This window comes from Podarcis muralis, chromosome 2 (assembly GCF_964188315.1).
Source record: "Podarcis muralis chromosome 2, rPodMur119.hap1.1, whole genome shotgun sequence".
In the NCBI taxonomy this organism is placed as follows: Eukaryota; Metazoa; Chordata; class Lepidosauria; order Squamata; family Lacertidae; genus Podarcis; species Podarcis muralis.
Genome location: NC_135656.1, coordinates 21064329 through 21088134, shown reverse-complemented (window position 1 = coordinate 21088134; position 23806 = coordinate 21064329). Strand labels below are relative to the sequence as shown.

Genomic DNA, 23806 nt, shown 5'->3' with positions numbered 1-23806 from the left:
TCTTTTACTCAATCGATCAGAGTCTCGAGATGAGTCCCCACCCCCCACCCCTCGGCAATCGATCTTCTCAAAGGAGTAGGGCAGGAAATCTTTAATGGATGTAAGAAACACAGTCTATGGGGTGTGATTGTGTGTGTGTGTGTTCAAAATGACCTGCTGGGATGAGGCAGAAGGAGACCCAGAACTGCCCTGTCACCTGGTGTCATTTGCTGGGGCGGGGGGCGAGAAACGACTTGGAAGCGGCTAAGTTGGAGGGTTAACGAATTAGGCAGTGGCGTAGCATGGGGGTGCAGGGGGGGCCGGCCGCACCGGGCGCAACATCTGGGGTTAGGGCAAATCCACGGGTTAGGGGGCGCAAATCCACGGGTTAGGGCGCGCAAATTACTTGCCTTGCCCCGGGTGCTGACAACCCACGCTACGCCACTGGAATTAGGAAAGGCTTGTGTCGTGTACAGCAGGGCCAAGAACCAGGCCCTGTTTCTGCAGACTTGGCTCACAGCTCTGCTCTTTCCTCCCCGTACTTCCTCCTCCTCCTCTTGGCTAGCCGGTGTCTGGTTTGAGGAGGCTCTCGTGGTCTGTCTGCGCTTGGCTGGGCTCCATCCTTCACTGCTTCTCCTGGATCGCCCGTGGGACGGCTCAGCTCAAAGCCAGCCAAGCATATGTGCTTTGGCTCTGGAAGATTCTTGCTTGTCATTCCGGTGGGACCCACTGTCTTGGAACAGACAGACAAGGAGGACTGCACCTCCGTCCAAAGGTGCTGGGCAATATTTGGATGAATGATGGATAGATGTGGGAATGGAGCCGGAGAAAAACCCCACACCGACAGGAGAGAGGCATAGTTGCTGCTGCTGTTCATCTCTTCCTCCTGCTCTTTGTTGCTGTTATTGCCTGTTGATCTCACTGGAGGGACCCATTTACTCCGGACGGAAGGCATTCTACATACTTCCTTTATTCTCCATGTCAGATTTTGCTTTGTTTTGTTACTGCAGTTGGAAAAATACTCTTGCTCTTAAGTTATTTAGGGAACAGTACACTTTTCCTATATACAGTCGTACCTTGGATCCCCAAGCCTTGCGAGTTGAACGTTTTGGCTCCGGAATGGTGCAATCCCAATGTTTCGGTTTGCGAACATTTTTTGGAAGCCGAACGTCCAATGTGGCTTCCGCAGCTTTCGATTGCGCGCCTTGGTTGTCGAACATTTTTGGAAGTAGAATGGACTTCTGGAACGGATTCCGTTTGACAACCAAGGTACGACTGTACAGTAGGACTGCACATTTAACTTATACACATTCAACTTTACATGCTTGGCAAAAAAAAAAAAGGATTTTTTTTAAGGGGGCAGGCATCAGTGGGAGGGGGGGGAGGCTTTGGCAATCCCACCCGCCATTGCACCCAATGTATTTTAACTACATTCACTTTTAATTTCTTTATCGCCTTTCTATATTCCTATACACAAGGCGGTTTACAGCAACAAAATATACAACACACACCTTATGGTAATCTGCTCCAATACAAAAAGTCATAATAAAACATAACTTTAAGGTGGAACGACTTATATCAGATAAAGTAATATTCAATAATCTATTAGAATATAAGAGTACACAAGAAAATTAACTCTCAAAACATCAGCAAATAATAATCAAACAGAAGTTCACTCTTAACAATTACAAAAAATAACAGCTAAACTATGATCAACAAAAACAACTGCAAGTCACAGTGCATAAAATGCCACAATACATACAAAACTATGTAAAAAGATCAAATCAAGAAATGAAGACATACAACTTGTACAACAATATTTGTTTAAAAAGATCCCTAAACTCCTCTACTCCCTTCCCAGCTGCTTTTGCTGTTCTTAAAGTCATGGCCTGGGAGCGGCTAATGTGATTTCGGCTTTAGGCAGGATCCCCGGAACGTAACCCTCCATGTAAGTTGTGGGCTTGCTGTACCGTAGTATAGGGGTAGCCAAGGCATGGTACCTTGTTGGCATTCCCATCACCCCTATTGTTTATGATGGCCAGGGCTTGGGGGAATTGGAATCTAACAACATATGAAGGGTACCAATTGGCTATCCCAGCCTTGGAGACTTTGTTTATTTTGCAAAATTTATATACCACTTGATTGCAGTAAAGCCTCTAACTGGTATACAAGAAGAAAGGGATGCGGGTGGTGCTGTGGCCTAAACCACTGAGCCTCTTGGGCTTGCACATCAGAAGGTCGGCCTTTCGAATCCCCGCAACGGAGTAAGCTCCCATTGCTCTGTCCCAGCTCCTGCCAACCTAGCAGTTCGAAAGCACACCAGTGCAAGTAGATAAATAGGTACCACTGTGGTGGGAAAGTAAAGGCATTTCCGTGAACTCTGGCTTCTGTCACAGTGTTCTGTTGCACCAGAAGTGGTTTAGTCGTGCTGACCACATGACCCAGAAAGCTGTCTGTGGACAAACGCCGGCTCTCTCGGCCTGAAAGTGAGATGAGCGGCGCAAACCCATAGTCGCCTTTGAGTAGACTTAACAGTCCAGGGGTCCTTTACATTTACCTTTTTATACAAGAAGATGACCACGCAAGAGTTTTCTGGGCCTTGAGAAGGGCCTCAGGAGGCACCTAGGAGAAGGGACAAAAAGTGTCAAAACAGGTCAGGCCAAAGCCCCATTAAGTCCATCATCCAGTTCTCACAGTGGCCAGCCAGCTGCCTATAGGAAGCCCACAAGCAAGACAAGAGCACAAGAGCGCTCTCTCCGCTTCTGATTCCCATCAGCTGGTGTTTCTTCAGAAGTTGTGTGTGTGATGTAGTGGTTAAGGTACTGGACTGAGGCCTGGGAGACTTTGGTTCCAATCTCCACTCTGCCATGAAGGTCACTGGGTAGGTAAAGGTAGGAATGTAGGGAAAGCGCTGAGCTTTTTTTGGGAAATCGGCAAAAATGACACTGCCGACAGGGGTTGCCATACGTCTGGATTTTCCCTGACATTTTTGCTGATTTCTGCCCAGACGCTGCTGCCGATGGCGGCATTCCAGATACATCAGGGAAATTCCGGGCATATGGCAACCCTAGAAACAGACTGCTGCACCCTTAGAGTTCTCTCTGCTTGGAGAATTGCAGCCTGTGTTTTTCTTGGAGCAATTATGCCTGGTGTTCCAAAGTCAGGTGTGGTGTGTTGACTGTCTTGTTCCATGCCATTAAGAACATCGGGAAAACCCTGCATCCTCCTGGTCTCACAGTGGCCAACCAATTGCCAGTGGGAAACCTGTGCCAGGACTTTATCCCTTCCCATTCATCCCCACTCCCCATATTTCCGACTTTGATGCTTTCTTCCCCTTCTAGATGACTCCATTCGCTGTCCTTTCCCTAAACCTCACACAGCAGCAGTGGGAACCTTTGATTGCGTGCTGAGGCCCTGGGTCCCGCAGTTCCCTTAGATAATAAACACACGGACACAAATATTTGGAGTTAATGGGATAAAATAGGCCACAACTTTATTGGTTATAGATGTGAGCGGTTTGGCTTAGGCAATGGGTGAAACCGGACTATATCACCACTCCTGCCCATCTTCAGGGAGTCCCACTAAGGGTAAACCACCAGTAGGGGGAGCTGTATGACATACGTCAAATAGGGGCACCCCACAAGGTCCCCACTGGGATAATAATAATAATAATAATAATAATAATAATAATAATAATATATTATTTATACCCCGCCCATCTGGCTGGGCTTCCCCAGCCATTCTTGGTGGCTTCCAACAAAATACAGTGGTCCCTCGGGTTAAGTACTTAATTCGTTCCGGAGGTCCATACTTAACCTGAAACTGTTCTTAACCTGAAGCACCACTTTAGCTAATAGGGCCTCCTGCTGCCACCGCGCCACTGGAGCACGATTTCTGTTCTCAACCTGAAGCAAAGTTCTTAACCTGAAGCACTATTTCTGGGTTAGCGGAGTATGTAACCTGAGGTACCACTGTATTAAAAAACAGTAATGCATCAGACATTAGAAGCTTCCCTAAACAGGGCTGCCTTCAGATGTCTTCTAAAAGTCTGGTAGTTGTAGTTCTCTTTGACATCTGGTGGGAGGGCGTTCCACAGGGCGGGCACCACTACCAAGAAGGCCCTCTGCCTGGTTCCCTGTAACTTGGCTTCTTGCAGTGAGGGAACCACTAGAAGGCCCTCAGAGCTAGACCTCAGTGTCCGGGTAGAACGATGGGGGTGGAGACACTCCTTCAGATACAGCATGGCCCTAGCCCACGCCCAGGCTTCAGACAAGATCCACACCCCCAGATCCCTTTAACAGGATACCCTTAATGAGGAGGGGCAGGTGGAGGCTACAGCCACCCCTCCATCCAAACAAAGGCTTACCCAATGCCTAACCTTACAGAGTTGTGACGATTGCTACAAGGTAGGTGAAAACCCAATGGCTGGTGCCAATTTGCCAAGTGGAAAAAATTCCTACCTTGCCCCAACAATATGGCGGCCGACATTAGCTCATAGCAAGGCCGCTGTCATAGCAACACATAAGAAGAGGGCGGGTGGGCTGGGAGATCCCACGAGGAGGTGAAATGAGGATGCCCCCCCCCAGCCATGCCGCCATTTAAACGGCCAGCGGCCACATCCCTGGCTGTGCTGATTGGTCAGCCAGGGGGCATGACGTGGCCAGGTGTCCCTATGATGCAAGCGGCATCTCTCCGCCCTCCAGCCGGGTCACTTGAAGGTCCCGGGGTCCCTGCCACAATACCGTCCACCAGGGAAACTGAGCGGGCTTCACGAAAAGCCACTTTGGGTGGGGGCTAACCCTAGATACACCCTACTGGGGAGGGCTCAAAATCCAGGTGTGCAGCGAGCAGAGTTAACATCTGTGTCAATCACAGGACGAGGACCTGCTAATCAGCAGCGGTGATTCAGGGCCATGCTGCACCGCCAGCTCCTAGGGGGATAAGATGGCACTAAGAGGCAGCACTTCGGCATTAAAATTCATCAGCCTGTTAAATATTTAACACTCTCCCCCCTGTTCTATCCAAGCTCTATTCCCATGAAAGTGGACTCCACTTACCTTCCATATCTGGGAATGAAATGCTGTAATCTTACTTCCCATCGCAGGCATTTACCGGTAAACCCCTCTTCCTTTCCTAGAAGGAAGGATTAAACCCAGAAGTTCTGGCTCTCGGCCGGTCTGTTTTAACTGCTTCTCCCTTTCTCTGTGACCTCACTGTCTCTGCGCATAGCCATCAATTCTCTAATGGAGCTGTGATGCTGATGACTCCTGCCAGCTAAGCGGGACCAGAACTTAGGGTGATGCCTAGAAAAAGGTTTTGTTTTGGTTCCTAACTCTGTTTGCTGAAGGCATAATGCGTAGAGGAGGGCTTTCAGAGGAAGAAAGGTTTTTCTCACCTGTCAATGTCACTGTTAGGCCACTAAGTGAAATTATTTGATCGGGTCAGGGGATACACAAAAGCTGCAAGAGGTCCGGATCTGTGCCACAGTGGCCTGCACACTCTGCCCATGCCAGCCCAGAAGAAAACATGTGGAACAGAGTCTGCAGTTTGCTCTGAGAAAAGCTAAATTCCTGACTTACCCGGCACAGTATAATGGTACAAACATGTGAAATAGTAGCAACAAAGGCAGCCAGTGCCAAATCAGAGATTGCGCCTTTTGTGCAGCTGAGGAACACCTGTTAGCAAACCTGGCCCTTCCGGCTGTCATTTCAAGGGTGCATTCACGATGATTTGTGCTCATGATGATATTGGGGTGGTCATACAGAGCCTAGGACTTGCCGATCAGAAGGTCGGCGGTTCGAATCACCGCAACGGGGTTAGCTCCTGTTGCTTGGTCCGTGCTCCTGCCAACCTAGCAGTTCGAAAGCATGTCAAAGTGCAAGTAGATAAATAGGTACCGCTCAGGCGGGAAGGTAAAGGGCGTTTCCATGCGCTGCTCTGGTTCGACAGAAGCAGCTTAGTCATGCTGGCCACATGACCTGGAAGCTGAACACCGGCTCCCTCAGCCAATAAAGCGAGATGAGTGCTGCAACCCCAGAGTCAGCCACGACTGGACCTAATGGTCAGGGGTCCCTTTACCTTTATGTCAGGCTTTAGGGAATAGGCTTTCTCCCCCCACTTTGGCAGTAGATAAGCAGAACAAAGGAAAAGGAGTCTTCTTACCAGTTAGAAACTTTAATGATCACAGCAAGAGAACAAAGAATCCATTTCCTAGGAATGACGGTGCTCCCAGTTAAGGGTTCCACCCACTTCCTCCCAAGTCACCCACATCACTACCGCATCTTGTAACCTGAGCCCGTAACTACTGTGTTCTCTTCTTGACACCTTATCTGCTCTTCTTGACCTTGGGCTGAGCGGATGAATGCTTTCCATAGACAGTGAATCTGTTAACTCTCTCTCCCCCAGTGCTTCTTCTCCTAGCTGTTCCCCATCCAGTATTTCCCAGCTTCTGCCTTCTGAACTATGTCCCTCTGCAAACCACTGTTCCAAATCTATACTGTCCTCCTGCTCCTGGGAAGAGTCAGGATCTGGATCAGGATCAGGGGGAGGGGGATGCTCCCACCATTCCTAGTCAGTACCGCCCTCCTGACAGTAGATCTTTATTCACCCCTTCTTCCCTGGCAGAGCAAAGGGCACTATTTTGTGGTTTGCCTCCACTGCCGAATTGCCTTGGGCTAGCCCTACCCTATAGTCCAGGCATAGGCAAATTCGGCCCTCCAGATGTTTTGGAACTACAACTCCCATCATCCCTAGCTAACAGGACCAGCGGTCAGGGATGATGGGAGTTGTAGTCGAAAAACATCTGGAGCGCTGAGTTTGCCTATGCCTGCTACAGTCAGATGCTAGACTCCAACTCCCATCAGCCCCTGCGATCATAGCCGAGGGGTGATGGGAGTTGTAGTCCAGCAACATGGAGAAGACTACAGGTTCTCCACCCCCCACCCCTGCTTTGCAGTCTTGCCACTTGCACCAGGGTTGCCATATTTTAAAAGTAAAAGCTAGGACACCCCAAATGTTGGTTTAGGAAAACCCCAAAATTGTATGTATGTATGTATGTATGTATGTATGTAGGGACGCGGATACTTCTCAGCACAGTCCCTGACACACTGCATGTACTGTAAAGGTAAAAGGTAAAGGTACCCCTGCCCATATGCGCCAGTCTTGCCAGACTCTAGGGTTGTGCGCTCATCTCACTCTATAGGCCGGGAGCCAGCGCTGTCCGCAGACACTTCCGGGTCACGTGGCCAGCGTGACAAGCTGCATTTGGCGAGCCAGCGCAGCACACGGAACGCCGTTTACCTTCCCGCTGGTAAGCGGTCCCTATTTATCTACTTGCACCCAGGGGTGCTTTCGAACTGCTAGGTTGGCAGGCGCTGGGACCGAACGACGGGAGCGCACCCCGCCGCGGGGATTCGAACCGCCGACCATGCGATCAGCAAGTCCTAGGCGCTGAGGCTTTTACCCACAGCGCCACCCGCGTCCCTGCATGTACTGTAGCTTCCTGCTGAAATCCTGTAACTTTTCATATCACAAATGTTCAGGATGTGTGTGTGTGTGTGTGTGAATGTGTGTGTGTGTGTGTGTGTCCCTCTTTTGTTACACAATAGCACAAGAGTGTCCCTCCAGACTTCATTGATAACATTGGGAAGGAAGCATTGCAGAACAATTAACAAAGCAGAATTACGTGTGGACGGCCCAGTATAAATCTACCATAAATGCACCAGGATGGCATCGATGACATGTTGCAGAATATGCCTACAAAAAAAACCCCTAAAAAGTCAGGTCATGGTCTGATGTGTCAAGCACACCAGTAATTCCAATCCTTTGGAAACAAAACAAAACCAAAAACAACAACAACAACGCACCAGCCTTGGGGCATCAGTGTGGTTTTTTAAAAAAATAAATATTAAAGTCTCCCAATCCACCTCCAGGTTGAAGCAAATTTATCCCAATTTGCATGGGGCTGGGAGGCATGCGGCTGAGTCAATAGCACACAAGGAGATTGGGCTGATTAATTATGAATTAGGACAAATTGGCGGCCTGCTACTCACTAATCTATGTAAATAAGGACGATAATACCGTGAGTGCCTGAGCAAACAGGAGCTTGCTAGGGACAGCCAGGCAGGCCATCTCCCTGCATTGGTGGGTCAGGGGAGACTTTGTGGTGCCATTAATTTTTATGGGGGTGTCGGAATGAAATTTGCATGGGCAATGAGATGCTGCCTATCTGGTGAGCTGCCCTGTTGAAATGGATGCTGGATGCATCAGTGGGTCAACTAACAAAAAAGGTGGGGGGAATGAATTGCTGTAGGCAGAGGGGAGCGACTGATAAATGGATAAACAGGGAGGGTGTCCCTCTTGTCTGCCTGCCTTCCTGCCTGTTTACATATCTGTCTCGGTATGAGATTGACAAGGATGGTCTTTTATTAATGCAAGCAGCTAGGGTCCTGGGATACTTAACTCTTTGTGTGTGTTTGTCCAATTCTTGAAGTATTGGGATGGGCGTGGGGTGCCCCATACCCTCCAACATTTCTCCAATGAAAATAGAAACGTCTCTCCAACATTTCTCCGATTAAAATAGGGACGTCCGATTCCATACCCTCCAACATTTCTCCAATGAAAATGGGGGCATCCGATTCCATACCCTCCAACATTTCTCCAATGAAAATAGAAACGTCTCTCCAACATTTCTCTGATTAAAATAGGGACATCCGATTCCATACCCTCCAACATTTCTCCCCTGAAAATGGGGACATCCGATTCCATACCCTTCAACATTTCTCCCATGAAAATGGGGACATCCCATTCCATACCCTCCGACATTTCTCCCATGAAAATGGGGACGTCCCATTCCATACCCTCCGACATTTCTCCCACAGGGGCCTCGTGCGAATTCCTGTATGTGACTGCCTTTTGTGTAGGAAGTTCTTAATGTCTCAAAGTGCTTCCACTATCCCCGAATCCAACGACATTCTTCCTTTGTGTGTTGCACCTGTGAAGCTAGAGATCCTTGTACAAAGAGTTCCACTCCCTAGTTAGGAGTTTTGTCTGTGCTTTTAGGATGATGTAGATAGATGCTGCCACCTGGTGTTTTAAAGCATTTCCTAAGATTAGGAACTTGAACTCGCTTTAATTTGAAGCAATGCAAAATAAAAATAAAACCACGGAAAGGTTACTGGGGCAGTGTTGCTCTTTCCCTGTATTCAAGTGATCTTGCAACTTGGGAGATTACTGCAGAGCTTGGAAGACTACTTTTGAGTCTGCTCTCTGACTTATTTAAGCAAAATCAGATCTTTTGGTATTGACTTGGAACCCTTGTAGAATTCAAGTGAGCAATATATTTATCGCAATATTCAAACCAGATTAAGGGACGTTGAAAAACAAAACATTGAGTCAGCTGTAAATAAAAGTTGCTTCCCCAAGTTCTATGGTTTACAGATAACAGATAACAGAGTCATTTATATCTCAAAATTAATAATTCCAGTCCTTTGTTAGCTTGACTGAACGTTTCCCCCTCAGCTTTTGTGAAGGGCAGATATTTAAACATCCCCAGAAATAGCAGACATTGCTGATGCTCTTTGAATGTACCGGACATTGCAGAACATATCCTTTTCTACTGTCTATTGTACAAGCAGCTATGCTATCCCCTTATTTGGGTAGTCTAAAATCATGGCACAATGAAAATGTCAGATTCTATCTGTGTGACATTAACCCGGAAGTAACTGCAAGGGTGGCTGAGTTTCTTATCAACAGTATCAATCAGAGTGGTGAATGGCACTGTTTAGCAGGAAGAAATCCCAATGAAAATCCTCGTCATTATATACAGTGGTACCTCGGGTTAAGAACTTAATTCGTTCTGGAGGTCCGTTCTTAACTTGAAACTGTTCTTAATATGAGGTACCACTTTTGTTAATGGGGCCAGCCGCTGCTGCCATGCCGCCACCACACGATTTCTGTTCTTAACCTGAGGTACTATTTCTGGGTTAGCGGAGTCTGTAACCTGAAGCGTTTGTAACCTGAAGCATCTGTAACCCGAGGTACCACTGTATTTTACATGGCTCTTTATTTGTATATATTTTAAATTTTTATATATGGGTATTTTGTGGTGTTTTATGATGGCCTATACTAGTCCTGGGTGTGAGATGAGTGCTTAATTAAGTAACTGGCATGGCTTAAAATCAGAGATGGGAAACTGAATCCTCTTGGAGGGCCAGATGCAGGACTCCACCCCCATGGGCGACTGATAGCTGAGTGGGGCTGCTTTGAACCCATGGCTTGAAAAAGAAGAATCAGAAGTGCCGTCTAAATGTAGTCCTTTGCTACCCTGGCTTGCATTCAAGAGTTGCAAGGATTCTTCCTGCAGTTCAAGCAGTAGCTACAGTGAGCAACCCTTAATTCCTGCTTCTTCTTCTACAGATTTTGAATCTGAAAAGTGCATGAGTTTACCTGTCTCGCACCTGCTGCCACATGACCTGGTAACACAGGGCACTTGAGTAACAGTCAAATGTAGTCTAAAAGCTTGCATCATGGTTCCATTGTGGCGTGTTTTCCCTTTCTCCTAGGCAACTTTCATACCCTCCAACATTTCAGTCTTTTCTGTTTGCGTCTCACCATCTCTGGTGCACATATAGTTATGTACTTTTTGAACTTTCAATAAACATTTAAAAAAACCAACCTAGTGGAATGCAATAAATAAATAAACAAGTTATTCCTGTTGACTGATTCAGATGGACCTCTTTGCTAAAAACCTGGATCTGGATGGGAATCAAGTATCTTATATAAGGTAAGAGACATGCAAAAGAGGATCATTGGAATGAAGTCTACCTGTGAAATGCTTGTGGTTTACACCCACAGTAAAGTACTTGCTTTCTGTTTCCCTGGTCCTCAATCATCTTATCAATCAACACATAATTACAGATTTCACCATCTATCAGACGCAGGTCTCTATAATTTCCGATCCACTGTAGATATATCAACAATCATTAGCTGTTGCTAGCTAATCCTTCAAGTGTTTTTTGGCTTGAAGGTACCTTCCAGCACAGAGGCTTGGTCTGCTGGTTGGTTCTGCTAGTTTTGGATATATGAAGCATCTTAACAGTAAAGGTAAAGGACCCCTGGGCGGTTAAGTCCAGTCAAAGGCGACGATGGGGGTGCAGCGCTCATCTTGCTTTCAGGCCGAGGGAGCCGGAGTTTGTCTACACACAGCTTTCTGGGTCATGTGGCCAAGCATGACTAAACCGCTTCTGGCACAACAGAACACCATGAGAAAAGCCAGAGTGCACGGAAACGCCATTTACCTTCCCGCCGCAGCTGTACCTATTTATCTACTTTCGCTGGCGTGCTTTCGAACTGCTAGGTTGGCAGGAGCTGGGACAGAGCAACAGGAGATTCGAACCACGGGGATTCAAACCGCCGACCTTCTGATCGGCAAGCCCAAGAGGCTCAGTGGTTTAGACCACAGCGCCACCCGTGTTGTGAAGCATCTTAACAGTACTGAGCTTTAGTTGGATCTGGCGTAATTGGACCACTCTTAGCTGTCAGGGGTGGGTCAAGTATATGCAGGAACACTAGTGGTGGTGGGGACTTCTGATGCTTGGAGAAAGGATTGCTGGAAAGGCACCCAGACAAAACCCCTCTTTGTTCAGACATGCCTCTGAAGCTCCAGCTCTGTGCATGCTTGCTTGAATTCCAGAGAATGCAGTAGGTTTTTACTTCTGAGTTATGAGAGCATCAGAAGCAGGCAAGCAGCAACAGTAGACGACGGTTTGGAAACTTTCTGAGGCCATCAGGACTGGGTGGGTTTTGGTGTGATCCAGGAAGGCAATTCTGATGTCCTTAAAGCTTTACCACCAGGCTCAGAAGTATTAGCTTTCCATTTCTCCCATGCATTGCAAAAGGAGTTACGGAGGCTTTTGACTTTGAGCAGGCTCTGAAAAAGGACACTGCCCAATTATTTATGCCCTGGGGGACTGAAGCGCTCACACCCCAGTTGTGTATCCCAGGAGAAACAACGGTAGTTAAAAAAATCAGGGTAGCATTGGTTGAGTTCCAGGTATAGAGCAATACATTTTTAAGTCCAAACCTGAAAATGGAAAGCGTAATGCTGGTGGTCAACAAAAGAGGTTTAAAAACTCCCCTGCGGATATGTGTTCACAGAGCCGTGTGCCTCTCCATAGCTAGATAGCTCCCTCTGCTCCACCCATCAGGAAGGAAGAGTCCTGATGATCCCTCAGTCCAAATGCAACCATATTGCTGATCAGATCGCATAGCTGCTGTGGGCCAAAAAATAGAATGTAAGCTTTGAACGCACATCTGTGCCAATTTGCAGGAGCCCATGCCTCCGTTGTGCATTCCTACATGCTGTGTGTGTGTGTGTGTGTGTGTGTGTGTGTGTTTTGTGATACATGTTAGCTTTCTCCTGACTGAAGCACAGAGTGTTTGAGGACCAGGACATTCGCAGGGAAACCAAAATGCTTGTTTACATAGCTATTGTACTACCAACCTTACTACAGTGGTACCTCGGGTTACATACACTTCGGGTTACATACGCTTCAGGTTACAGACTCCACTAACCCAGAAATAGTACCTCGGGTTAAGAACTTTGCTTCAGGATGAGAACAGAAATCGTGCGGCAGCGGGAGGCGCCATTAGCTAAAGTGGTGCTTCAGGTTAAGAACAGTTTCAGGTTAAGAACGGACCTCCAGAACAAATTAAGTACTTAACCTGAGGTACCACTGTATATGCTTGCGAAACATGGACCACTTATAAATGCCATCTCCAACTCCTCAAAAGATTCCTTCAACAGTGTCTCCGAAAAATTTTACAAATCACTTGGGAAGACAAGTGAACTAATATCAGTGTACTGGAAGAAGCAAAGATCACCAGTGTTGAAGCAATGATTCTTCAACATCAACTTCGTTGGACTGGTCATGTTGTGCGGATGCCTGATGATTGTCTTCCAAAGCAACTACTCTATTCCAAACTTTAAAAGGGAAAGCGTAATGCTGGTGGTCAACAAAAGAGGTTTAAAGACTATCTCAAGGCAAATCTAAAAAAATGTAGTATAAACACCGACAACTGGGAAACACTGGCCTGCGAGCGCTCCAGTTCGAGAACAGCCTTTACCAAAGGTGTCATGAGCACTGAAGACGCTCAAACTCAGGACGAAAGGGAGAAATGCGCTAAGAGGAAAGCACGCTTGGCAAACCCTCACCGTGATCAGCTCCCGCCTGGAAACCTATGTCCCCACTGTGGAAGGACGTGTGGATCCAGAATTGGCCTCCACAGTCACTTACGGACTCACTTTTAAAACCATGTTCATGGAAGACAATCTGACTCGGCTACGAGTGATCGCCAAAGAAGAAAGAAGCAATTGGTGCTGTGTGGATAACTCTGAAATGCATGGATGAATTGGGAGAAGCCCAGCTCCAGCGCTGATTTCCCTCCATACTGTGACAAAGGCCTTCGACAGAACTCCTGACTCTTCAGTGCTGTCGGTATGCTGGGTGTGCCACCACACTGCCCTTTGGCCACTATCCCCACCCCCTTTCCTGACAGATGTCCTGTGCCCAGTCCCCACCCCCACCCCAGGAAAGCAAAGTCCAGCCTAGTCCAATGGAATCAAAGGCTTTCTGAGTCGACATTATAGCCCTGATGAAATTGTGCCGATGTCCCCCCCCCCCCCCCCGCTGGGAGTGAGACGAAAGGTGTGTATTTATGGTTCTGGAAACGCTGTTCCTGGGGACAAAGGAAACTGCCATAGAGTGAGTCAGGCCATCAGTTCACTTAGTTCAGTACTGTCTGCTCTGCCTGGAAATGACAAGAATTGAACCTGGAACCTTCTCCATGCCAAGAATGTGTTCTGCCACTGAGCTGCAGTGATTGCGTTGTTCAGATTTGCCTCCTCAATTCAGCAAGCGGCGGGGAGCCCAGAGCGGCTGGATCCAGAGTGCGACAGGTATGGGAAGCTCTGCCTATAGGCAGCATTGCGGCTGGGGAATCCTTTATGTTGGGAACAGTGGGGCCGTAGGGGGTAGGGCTAGCCCAAGTCGTTTTGGCACTGGAGGCAAACTACAAAATGGTGCTTTCCCCCAGCGTCAGGGAAGAAGGGGTGAGGGAAGATCTACAGCTGGAACAAGGAGGGAATAAAGATCTTCATCAGGAACATGGGAAGAGTAAAGATCTACATTGGGAAACAGAGAGGTGGGAATCAAGTCATATATATATATATATATATATATTCTGGGCACCACAGTTCAGGAAGGACAGTGACAAACTGGAACGTGTCCAGAGGAGGGCAACCAAAATGGTCAAAGGCCTGGAAACGATGCCTTATGAGGAACGGCTAAGGGAGCTGGGCATGTTTAGCCTGGAGAAGAGGAGGTTAAGGGGTGATATGATAGCCATGTACAAATATATAAAAGGATGTCACATAGAGGAGGGAGAAAGGCTGTTTTCTGCTGCTCCAGAGAAGCGGACACGGAGCAATGGATCCAAACTACAAGAAAGAAGATTCCACCTAAACATTAGGAAGAACTTCCTGACAGTAAGAGCTGTTCGACAGTGGAATTTGCTGCCAAGGAGTGTGGTGGAGTCTCCTTCTTTGGAGGTCTTTAAGCAGAGGCTTGACAACCATATGTCAGGAGTGCTCTGATGGTGTTTCCTGCTTGGCAGGGGGTTGGACTCGATGGCCCTTGTGGTCTCTTCCAACTCTATGATTCTATGATTCTATGATATATATATATACACAGTGGTACCTCTGGTTAAGAATTTAATTCGTTCCAGAGGTCCGTTCTTAACCTGAAACTGTTCTTAACCTGAGGTACCATTTTAGCTAATGGGGTCTCCCACTGCTGCCGCACGATTTATGTTCTCTTCCTGAAACAAAGTTCTTAACCTGAGGTACTACTTCCAGGTTAGCGGAGTCTGTAATCTGAAGCGTCTGTAACCTGCAGCATCTGTAACCTGAGGTAACTCTGTGTGTGTTTGTATATATGTGTGTATACACACACACACACAAATATATATATACACACACACACACACACACACACACACACACATATATATATATATATATATATACACACACACACACACACACACACACACACACACACACACATATATATATAAAAAATTTTGACAAAGTAATAATAATAATTAAATAAGAATAAAATTGTGACCCCCACCACTGAGACCATTCCATCGTAACTATCCAGCCTTCCAATATTTCAACACCTCTTGTGATGGCTTGACCCCTTTCCATTTTAACAGTACAAATTCTACAAACACCTTCCATTTCTCCTCAGAATCATTTCTCTCGCATATTTCCCAACTTACCTTAATGGCACATGTTAATTTATCATTAATAGCTATATCCCACGCCTCTTTATACCATTCTTCCATTTTATATTCTGCTTGCCCCTTCCACTTCCTAGCTCTATTAATTCATGCAGCTGTCGATAAATTTGTGAGCAAGTCCTTCATAGCCTGTGAACATCCCACCCCATTTTAAATTGATAATAATGCCACCTCTGGACTTTTGGTCAGTTTTAACCCAGTGATTTCTGTTATCTCCTTAAACACCCTTTGCCAAATCAAGTCAGTCTTACCCGATGGTTGAAGTCAGACTCAAAGACCATCGCAGCCAGGGTGTGGGGGACTATCTGAATAACACTGGTTGGGGGCAGAGCCCAGAGGGCCACTGTTTCTTGCCAGGAAAATCATACTAGCTCTTTCTAGTTACTCTGTGGACATTCAGGAACCTGGAAAATATAAACCTGCGTCTCCACCCCCATTGTTCAGACTGAGGTCCAGCTCCGAGGGCCTTCTGGCGGTTCCCTCACTGCGAGAAGTGAAGTTACAGGGAACCAGGCAGAGGGCCTTCTCGGTAGTGGCGCCCGCCCTGTGGATATCAAGGAAATATACAACTATCAGACTTTTAGAAGACATCTGAAGGCAGCCCTATTTAGGGAAGTTTTTAATGTTTGATGTTTTATCATGTTTTTAATATTCTGTTGGGAGACTCCCAGAGTGGGCTGAGGAAACCCAGCCAGATGGATGGGGTAGAAATAAATTATTATTATTATTATTATTATTATTATTATTATTATTATTATTATTATTATTATATTGGACATCATGGGAGGAGGGAGGGGTGTGTGTATTATGTCAGCTGAAACATGGTTCAATTGGGCCTAATGCCTATTGGAAGACACAAGATTTACCCACCAGGGAAGAATGGCAGATGAAGTTGATGGACTATATGGAACTGGCGGAAATGACTGGCAGAATCCGAGACCAGGGAGAAGAGTCGGTGGAAGAAGACTGGAAAAAGTTTAAAGACTATTTACAGAAACATTGTAAAATTCATGAATGCTAGAAGAATGTTGGAATGTGATATGTGATATGGCTTTAGTAGAAATGTTATAAGGGATTAAGTATAAATAGATTAATAGAGTATTAAAGGAAAAATAAGGTTAAAATGTGTTAAGATAATTATAGAATAGAAAACAGGGGAAGATGGAAAGGAATTGCTGAAATAATTAATAGAAGTGGAATACAAAAAGGAAGGTGTGAGGAGGTCGTGGAAATATGTGAAAGGAAGATAAGATATTGATTTTTTTCTTTTCTCCTTTTTTATGTGTTTTTAAATTTATTTTGTTTTGTCTTGTTAGTTTAATGTTTTAGTGATATGTAGTGTTTTTGTATTGTACTGTATTGGTTTTTTCTGTTTTTTTTCTGTAGTGTTTAAATTGTCGTAAAAGTAATAAATATTATTATTAAAAAAAAAAAATTGGGCCTAATGCCCTGACATATGCTGCGGGTGAGGGGAGTGTGTTCTTCATGTACCTGCTACCTTTTACTCTCTCCCTCCTCAGGTCGCCAGTGAGATGTCTTGCAGCAGAGGGCACTGCCCACAGTGAAGAGGTGCCTGGTGAACGATGGCCAAGCGGCTTCTGGTGGCTATTGCCCTCTGGGCCCTGGGAGGCCCTGCTGGACTCCATCATCTCTACCTGGGCCGGGATAACCATGCCCTATTGTGGATGCTGACTTTGGGGGGGTTTGGGATGGGGTGGCTCTGGGAGCTGTGGCTGCTGCCGGGTTGGGTGGCGCAGGCCAATCGCACCTTGGAACTGCCCAGAGATGGACCTCCACCTTTCAGCCCGGTGCGCTTCCTTGGCCAAGCCTCAGTAGGCATCTACTTTGGTTTGGTGGCCCTGATAGGCCTCTCAGCCCTCCCGGGTTTTTACTTCCTGGCTCTCCCCCTGGCGGTGGGACTCGGAGTTCACCTGGTGTCCGCAGTGGGTGACCAATCCTCCGATCTCCAAGCTACTTTAAAGGCGGCCTTCATAACTGCACCAATCTTCTATGGCCGCTCCCTGGCCATCTTCCCCATCACTCTCACGACTAGTGTCACAGCCCAGCGACACCGGTGCTATAAATCCAGCAAGCGCACCAGGGAGAAGCTTGGTGCCCGACTGTACCGACTGGGCCTAGCCTACCTTGCTTTCACTACACCTTTGGCATACTCTGTCTTCTACAACACAGCGGCCACTGCCAGCTACGTAGCCGGCACTATTAGATCCACGCTGGATTGGCTCAGTGTGTTCCCATCCCTGAGCAGCGCGCTGGAATCTGTGCTCCTCCTACCCTACCATGCTTGGAAGATGCTGGGCTTCAGCGGTGGCTCCTTCCAGGAGTGGGAGCAAGTTTTTGCCTTCGTGCACTCGGTCCAGAACGAGAGGCAGCGGATGGCATTGAAGGTACAGGGCAATACTCTTGAGCTCAGTTTTGTTTTTGTGACGGTATGTTGTTGTTGTTTAGTCGTTTAGTCGTGTCCGACTCTTCGTGACCCCATGGACCAGAGCACGCCAGGCACCTCTGTCCTCCACTACCTCCCGCAGTTTGGTCAGACTCATGCTGGTAACCTCGAAAACACTATCCAACCATCTCGTCCTCTGTCGTCCCCTTCTCCTTGTGCCCTCCATCTTTCCCAACATCAGGGTCTTCTCCAGGGAGTCTTCTCTTCTCATGAGGTGGCCAAAGTACTGGAGCCTCAGCTTCACGATCTGTCCTTCCAGTGAGCACTCAGGGCTGATTTCCTTAAGAATGGATGCGTTTGATCTTCTTGCAGTCCACGGGACTCTCAAGAGTCTTCTCCAGCACCATAATTCAAAAGCATCCATTCTTCGGCGATCAGCCTTCTTTATGGTCCAGCTCTCACTTCCATACATCACTACTGGGAAAACCATGGCTTTAACTATACGGACCTTTGTTGGCAAGGTGACGTCTCTACTTCTCAAGATGCTATCTAGGCCTGTCATTGCCCTTCTCCCAAGAAGCAGGCGTCTTTTAATTTTGTGGCTGCTGTCACGGTATACTTTATAGCAACTGAGCTAGAGGAGTGGGATCTGGGCAACGTCTGTTTTTGGGTGACCATGTGGGTTAGGGTACTGAGGGGCCCGTTTCAGAAGTCTTTCCGGAATGTGGGCTTTTGCAGCGAAAGGTTTCTGCTGGACTTTACTGGCATTTGGCACCGTTTTGGAATAAATACGGTAATGTCGAGATTTTTGTAATGCCATGATCCCGTGGTTTAGGATGCTGAGCTTCCCATTCCGGAAGTCTCCGCGGAACATGGGTTTGGGGCCACAAAATGCTTCTGTGGAGCCTTTGCCGACGTTTGGCGACATTTTGGAGTGAATTGGGAGACAACAATTTTTTGGTGACCCCATTTAGGAAGTCTCTGTAGAATACAGATTTTGGGGCGCAAAAGGCTTCTGTGGGGCTTTTGCTGATATTTGGCTCCATTTTGGAGTGAATCGGGTGACATTGCTTTTTTGGTCATACTCATATTTCTAGATTCATGGTTTTTGAATCTTCAGCCAATTCAAGGATAAGGCTAGAGTTGGACTTAGCTGGTAACTAAGGCTACTTTATCCATCTTTCAAGTGGAACTGGGAAACAGGAAGTTTGGGCTTTGGGAAGAGGGAATCGAAATGTCTCTATTCCCATCTTTAACACCCTCCCTTCAAATGTCAAGGAGATAAAGAACTACATAACTTTTAGAAGACATCTGAAGGCAGCCCTGTATCAGGAAGTTTTTAATGTTTGTTATTTTGCTATGTTTTATATATGTTGCAAGGGATGCGGGTGGCGCTGTGGGTTAAACCACAGAAACTAGGACTTGCCAATCAGAAGGTTGGCGGTTCGAATCCCCGCGACGGGGTGAGCTCCCGTTGCTCGGTCCCTGCTCCTGCCAACCTAGCAGTTCGAAAGCACGTCAAAGTGCAAGTAGATAAATAGGTACCGCTCCGGCGGGAAGGTAAACGGCGTTTCCGTGTGCTGCTCTGGTTCACCAGAAGCGGCTTAGTCATGCTGGTCACATGACCCGGAAGCTGTACGCCGGCTCCCTCGGCCAGTAAAGCAAGATGACCACCGCAACCCCAGTCAGCCATGACTGGACCTAATGGTCAGGGGTCCCTTTACCTTTATATATGCTGTAAGCTGCCCAGAGTGGCTAGGGAAACCCAACTAGATGGGCGGGTTATAAATAATATAATTATTATTTTTATTAAAGCTGAGGAGACCTGGGTTTAAAACCTCACTTAGACTCACAGGCTGACCTTGGGTCAGTCATAACCTCTCAGCCTAACCTACCTCTCAGAGGATAAAATGGAGGTGAGGAGGAGCCACATTTGCTGCCTTGAGCTCTTTGGAGGAAAGGTGAGCTATAAATAATATAAGAGTCTTATATGCGTCTATTCAGAAGCCCCATTACGTTCAATGGGATGCACTCCAGGTAAGCGTGCATAGGATTGCAGCCGAACAGCTCAAACCTAAGTAAGTGTACTCAGAAGCAAGTTCAGTCCAGGATATTGCAACCCTCTCAACACGCTACAAACAAACAGAAGCCAAAAAAACTCATTAAAAAACTCTTTAAACTCATAGAAGCAAATTCAATACAAGTCCATAGGACTTACTCCTGGGTAAGTGGGGTTAAGACTGCAACCTAAGCCCTAATCGTAGAGCAGAGAATGCCAGCTTTAAGGCCAGTAAGCTGTAAAGAACAACAACAACACTAGAAACCATAGGAGAAAGACAGTCTCAAAGGTTGGATAGCTCAGTAGGTTAGAGTGTGGTGCTGATAACACCAAGGTTGCAGGTTCGATCCCCATATGGGACAGCTGCATTTTCCTGCATTGTAGGTGTTGCAGGAATTTATGTATAGGTTGGGGGGGGGGTTGCCCCTCCAGCAGATATCATGCACATGCAGCCCACTACCAAAATCAGCACAATCCTTTTTGTGACTTTTGTGATTTGACCCCACAAAACACTTCATCACAGTTTCTTCCTATCTATTCAAAGGGCCTTTGCTGCACGATACCAAATGTAACAATTAACTGATAAATGTATCTGTGTACTGGCTCACTGGGAAAACTCCAGTGCCAGACAGGTAGCCATTCCAGAAATTCCAGCCATTCCAGAAATAACAAACCCAGATGAAGACAAAAGGGTGTGATTAACTTGGCTGGGAAACAGGGAAATGTAAATATCTTTTTTGTTACACTTGATGGGTGTTTGGTGGAGGGCAAGGAGAACCATGGGGCAGGGTCCAGGATGCTCAGATTACTACCACCAGACCTCCCCTTTCATGATGTAACCGTGATGTATGAGTGATGTAGTTTTTTGGGGGGGGTGTAACATGGGGATTAGCAGCTAATAAAAGTTTGGGGGCTCTTTTGTTTGGGGCTTCCATCTTGTGGCAGGTGGAAGTCCTGTCGTGAGAGTCTTCAATAAAGACCAAGCCTACTGGTGGCTGTTTTGCTCTGGTATTCCTAGCTGGTCTCCTTGTTTTTTGTCCAAGGGAGCCCTCAGATTTCTCTGTTAATATTGGGCCTTGGACTAGACGATCCTCAGGGTCCCTTCTATTGGTAAAACCTATTTGCTGTTTCGCAACTTTCCGACTAGTTGTAGGATCTTAGCCAGACCTAGCAGAGTAAACGCAGAATCCACGGAAGCAATTGGCAACTTGGCTGCAGACAGTATAGACGAAGCAGGAATCAGGAACTTGTAGTTAGGTGTTTATTATATACAGTGGACAGAACACGGCTCTTTTGCTAGCTCTCTCTGACACGACTCACAACTCCTACACTGACACACAGAACTCTGAACTCCAAACTACCAGTTAGTAGGCCATTAATTACCACCCCTTTGAGATAGCTTGACCAATCAGGGAGCGGTCTCCATGTCTCTGTTATCACCAGGCAGACTTACTCCTTCAGATTGCCTTCTGGCTGTCTGCCAAACCTTAATTGACTCTGTGTGAGTAGCTGCACATACACAGTTTCCCAACACCTTCCAACTCTATGATTCTATGAAGGTCATTCTGCATAGGACTCAGCTTGTACAGATCTATAAAACTAGGCAGTCGTTCTTGGCTTCCCCACCGACATCAGCCTCTACTGTGCCACTGGCTGTGAGGCCCACCAGGACATCTCCTCCACCTAACAGGCCTGAAATGTTTCCTCCTTTCCCTATTAGGTCTTAGGAATCCACGACGATGCCACACCTGAAGAAATCCACAAAAGCTACCGGGAGCTGGTGAAGCTTTGGCATCCAGATCACAATCGGCACCGGGCGGAAGAGGCGGAGAGACATTTCATTGAGGTACAAGCTGCCTACGAGCTCCTCACACAGATGAGGAAGCCAAAGCCGACATGACGGACTCTGACTGCATCCATAAAACACTGACGTTTATGTTGCTGGGGGGAATAAAAGCATTACGCCTTGAAGCCATGGTTCTTCAAGGAAATTCCAGACATATGGCAACCCTAGAAAAGAAGAATGGCATATAATCATTAATCCAAAACCACAGAGACTCAAAATCTAAACTAAAGAAAATAATGAGCACTGTCTCACATTATCACCAAATTTTTTGTTCCAGAAGGGAATAAAATCAGACAATTTTTTCCCATACATTTTTCTCTTGCTTGTACATAATAAGTTAGCTTATGATTTATTGCTTTATCACAAATACTAAAGAACTAGTCTGACCAGGGGAGATGGCGAGGCATCTTTTCCCCACGATACATTGAAATTGGCATTTTTGATGCTATCAAAATACCAATAGTACCCATTTCTGCATCTACATTCTCAATAGTTTTCCAAGTAGTTGAAGAGTACATTTATTGGGTTTCTTAGAATTTTGTGAGTTTGCTGGTGGGATCAACTGATAGATTCAGATGGATCCCCCCCCCCCACACACACACATTGTATTTTTAATATAATTTACCAGTGAGTGCTGAATGGCAATATCTTCAATTATAATACTTGTTGGTGTGTATTTATGGACCATCTACACTGAGCAACTTCTAAATTGTTGGAGGGAATTATTGGATCTCCCCAGAAATCTATAACTGCTGCTTATAAATGCTTCTTGGACCTTTGTAAATTAGATTGGCAGGAACGTAGAGAGTTGTGGAATAGGGGTCATGCTATACAATCTAAACAATGGGAAATTGCTCTAGAATCTATATGGAACATTTCTCTAGATTTGAGGTTGATCCAGGAAAAAATTATGTTTTGGGTATATTGGACTCTGCAACCTCAGCACAGGAAGGCCCTGTTTAAGACATATAGATGCTGGAGGCGAAATGTTGAAAACACCTTGTTGTGGAATATGATGGTGAGCACATCCATGATGTATTTGTTTTGGTCTGACATAGCTGTCAATATAAATGTTGTATTAATAATAATAATAATAATAATAATAATAATAATAATAATAATTTATTATTTAAACCCCGCCCATCTGGCTGAGTTTCCCCAGCCACTCTGGGCGGCTCCCAATCAAGTGTTAAAAACAATACAGCGTTAAATATTAAAAACCTCCCTGAACAGGGCTGCCTTCAGATGTCTTTTAAAGATAGGATAGCTGCTTATTTCCTTCACATCTGAAGGGAGGGTGTTCCACAGGGTGGGCGCCACTACCGAGAAGGCCCTCTGTCTGGTTCCCTGTAAGCTCACTTCTCACAATGAGGGAATGGCCAGAAGGCCCTCAGCGCTGGATCTCAGTGTCCTGGCTGAACGATGGGGGTGGAGACACTCCTTCAGGTATACAGGACCGAGGCCGTTTAGGGCTTTAAAGGTCAGCACCAACACTTTGAATTGTGCTCAGAAACGTACTGGGAGCCAATGCAGATCTCTCAGAACCAGTGTTATGTGGTCCCGGCGGCCACTCCCAGTCACCAGTCTAGCTGCCGCATTCTGGATTAATTTCAGTTTCCGGGTCACCTTCAAAGGTAGCCCCACGTAGAGTGCGTTGCAGTAGTCCAAGCGGGAGATAACTAGAGCATGCACCACTTTGGCGAGGCAGTCCGTGGGCAGGTAGGGTCTTAGCCAAAATAAGTTTGATATTTGCAGTGCCCATGTACTTTTAAAATATATTCCTATAAGTATAGCAGTTAACAAGAGGTCAAAAGTACATCTTATGTAAGCCCTTATGGTTGCCATAAACCTCGAAGGATATGTTATACCTCACCACCATGGCAACATTTTTATAGTGTCATATTTGGACACTTGGATTGACTTGTATTGACTTGTATGTTTTATTATAGATTGGAAATATCGGTGGCCATTATATTCTCAGTGCAACCTGACATTGTTTACTGTCATTATTAACCTTTCTCTGTCCTTTTTCATGTTAAAATTGACACTTAAAAAATAATAATGAAAAAGACATCTGGAAGTTTTGCATGTTACCATATTTTTCCGTCTATAAGAAGCCCCCATGTATAAGACTCAGATTTAAGAAAATGGGGGG

At 46.3% G+C, this 23806-nt stretch overlaps 1 protein-coding gene across 1 annotated transcript; it reads left to right on the top strand.

Moving 5' to 3' along the window:
- The first annotated feature begins 13613 nt into the window (after nt 1-13613).
- Nucleotides 13614-21960, top strand: DNAJC22 (DnaJ heat shock protein family (Hsp40) member C22). Its single transcript, XM_028712008.2, has 3 exons — nt 13614-13936; nt 16863-17747; nt 21526-21960. The coding sequence occupies exons 2-3, from the start codon at nt 16926-16928 to the stop codon at nt 21703-21705; spliced, it is 1002 nt and encodes a 333-aa protein (XP_028567841.2). The 5' UTR covers nt 13614-13936; nt 16863-16925; the 3' UTR covers nt 21706-21960.
- The last annotated feature ends 1846 nt before the right edge of the window (nt 21961-23806 follow it).

What these genes read in the sequence shown, in the direction of transcription:
- DNAJC22 (XM_028712008.2), top strand. Translation starts at nt 16,926, where the DNA reads ATGGCCAAGCGGCTTCTGGTGGCTATTGCCCTCTGGGCCCTGGGAGGC. An exon ending in GGCAGCGGATGGCATTGAAG is followed by an intron (nt 17,748 to 21,525) that starts GTACAGGGCAAT and finishes TTTCCCTATTAG; the next exon opens with GTCTTAGGAATCCACGACGA.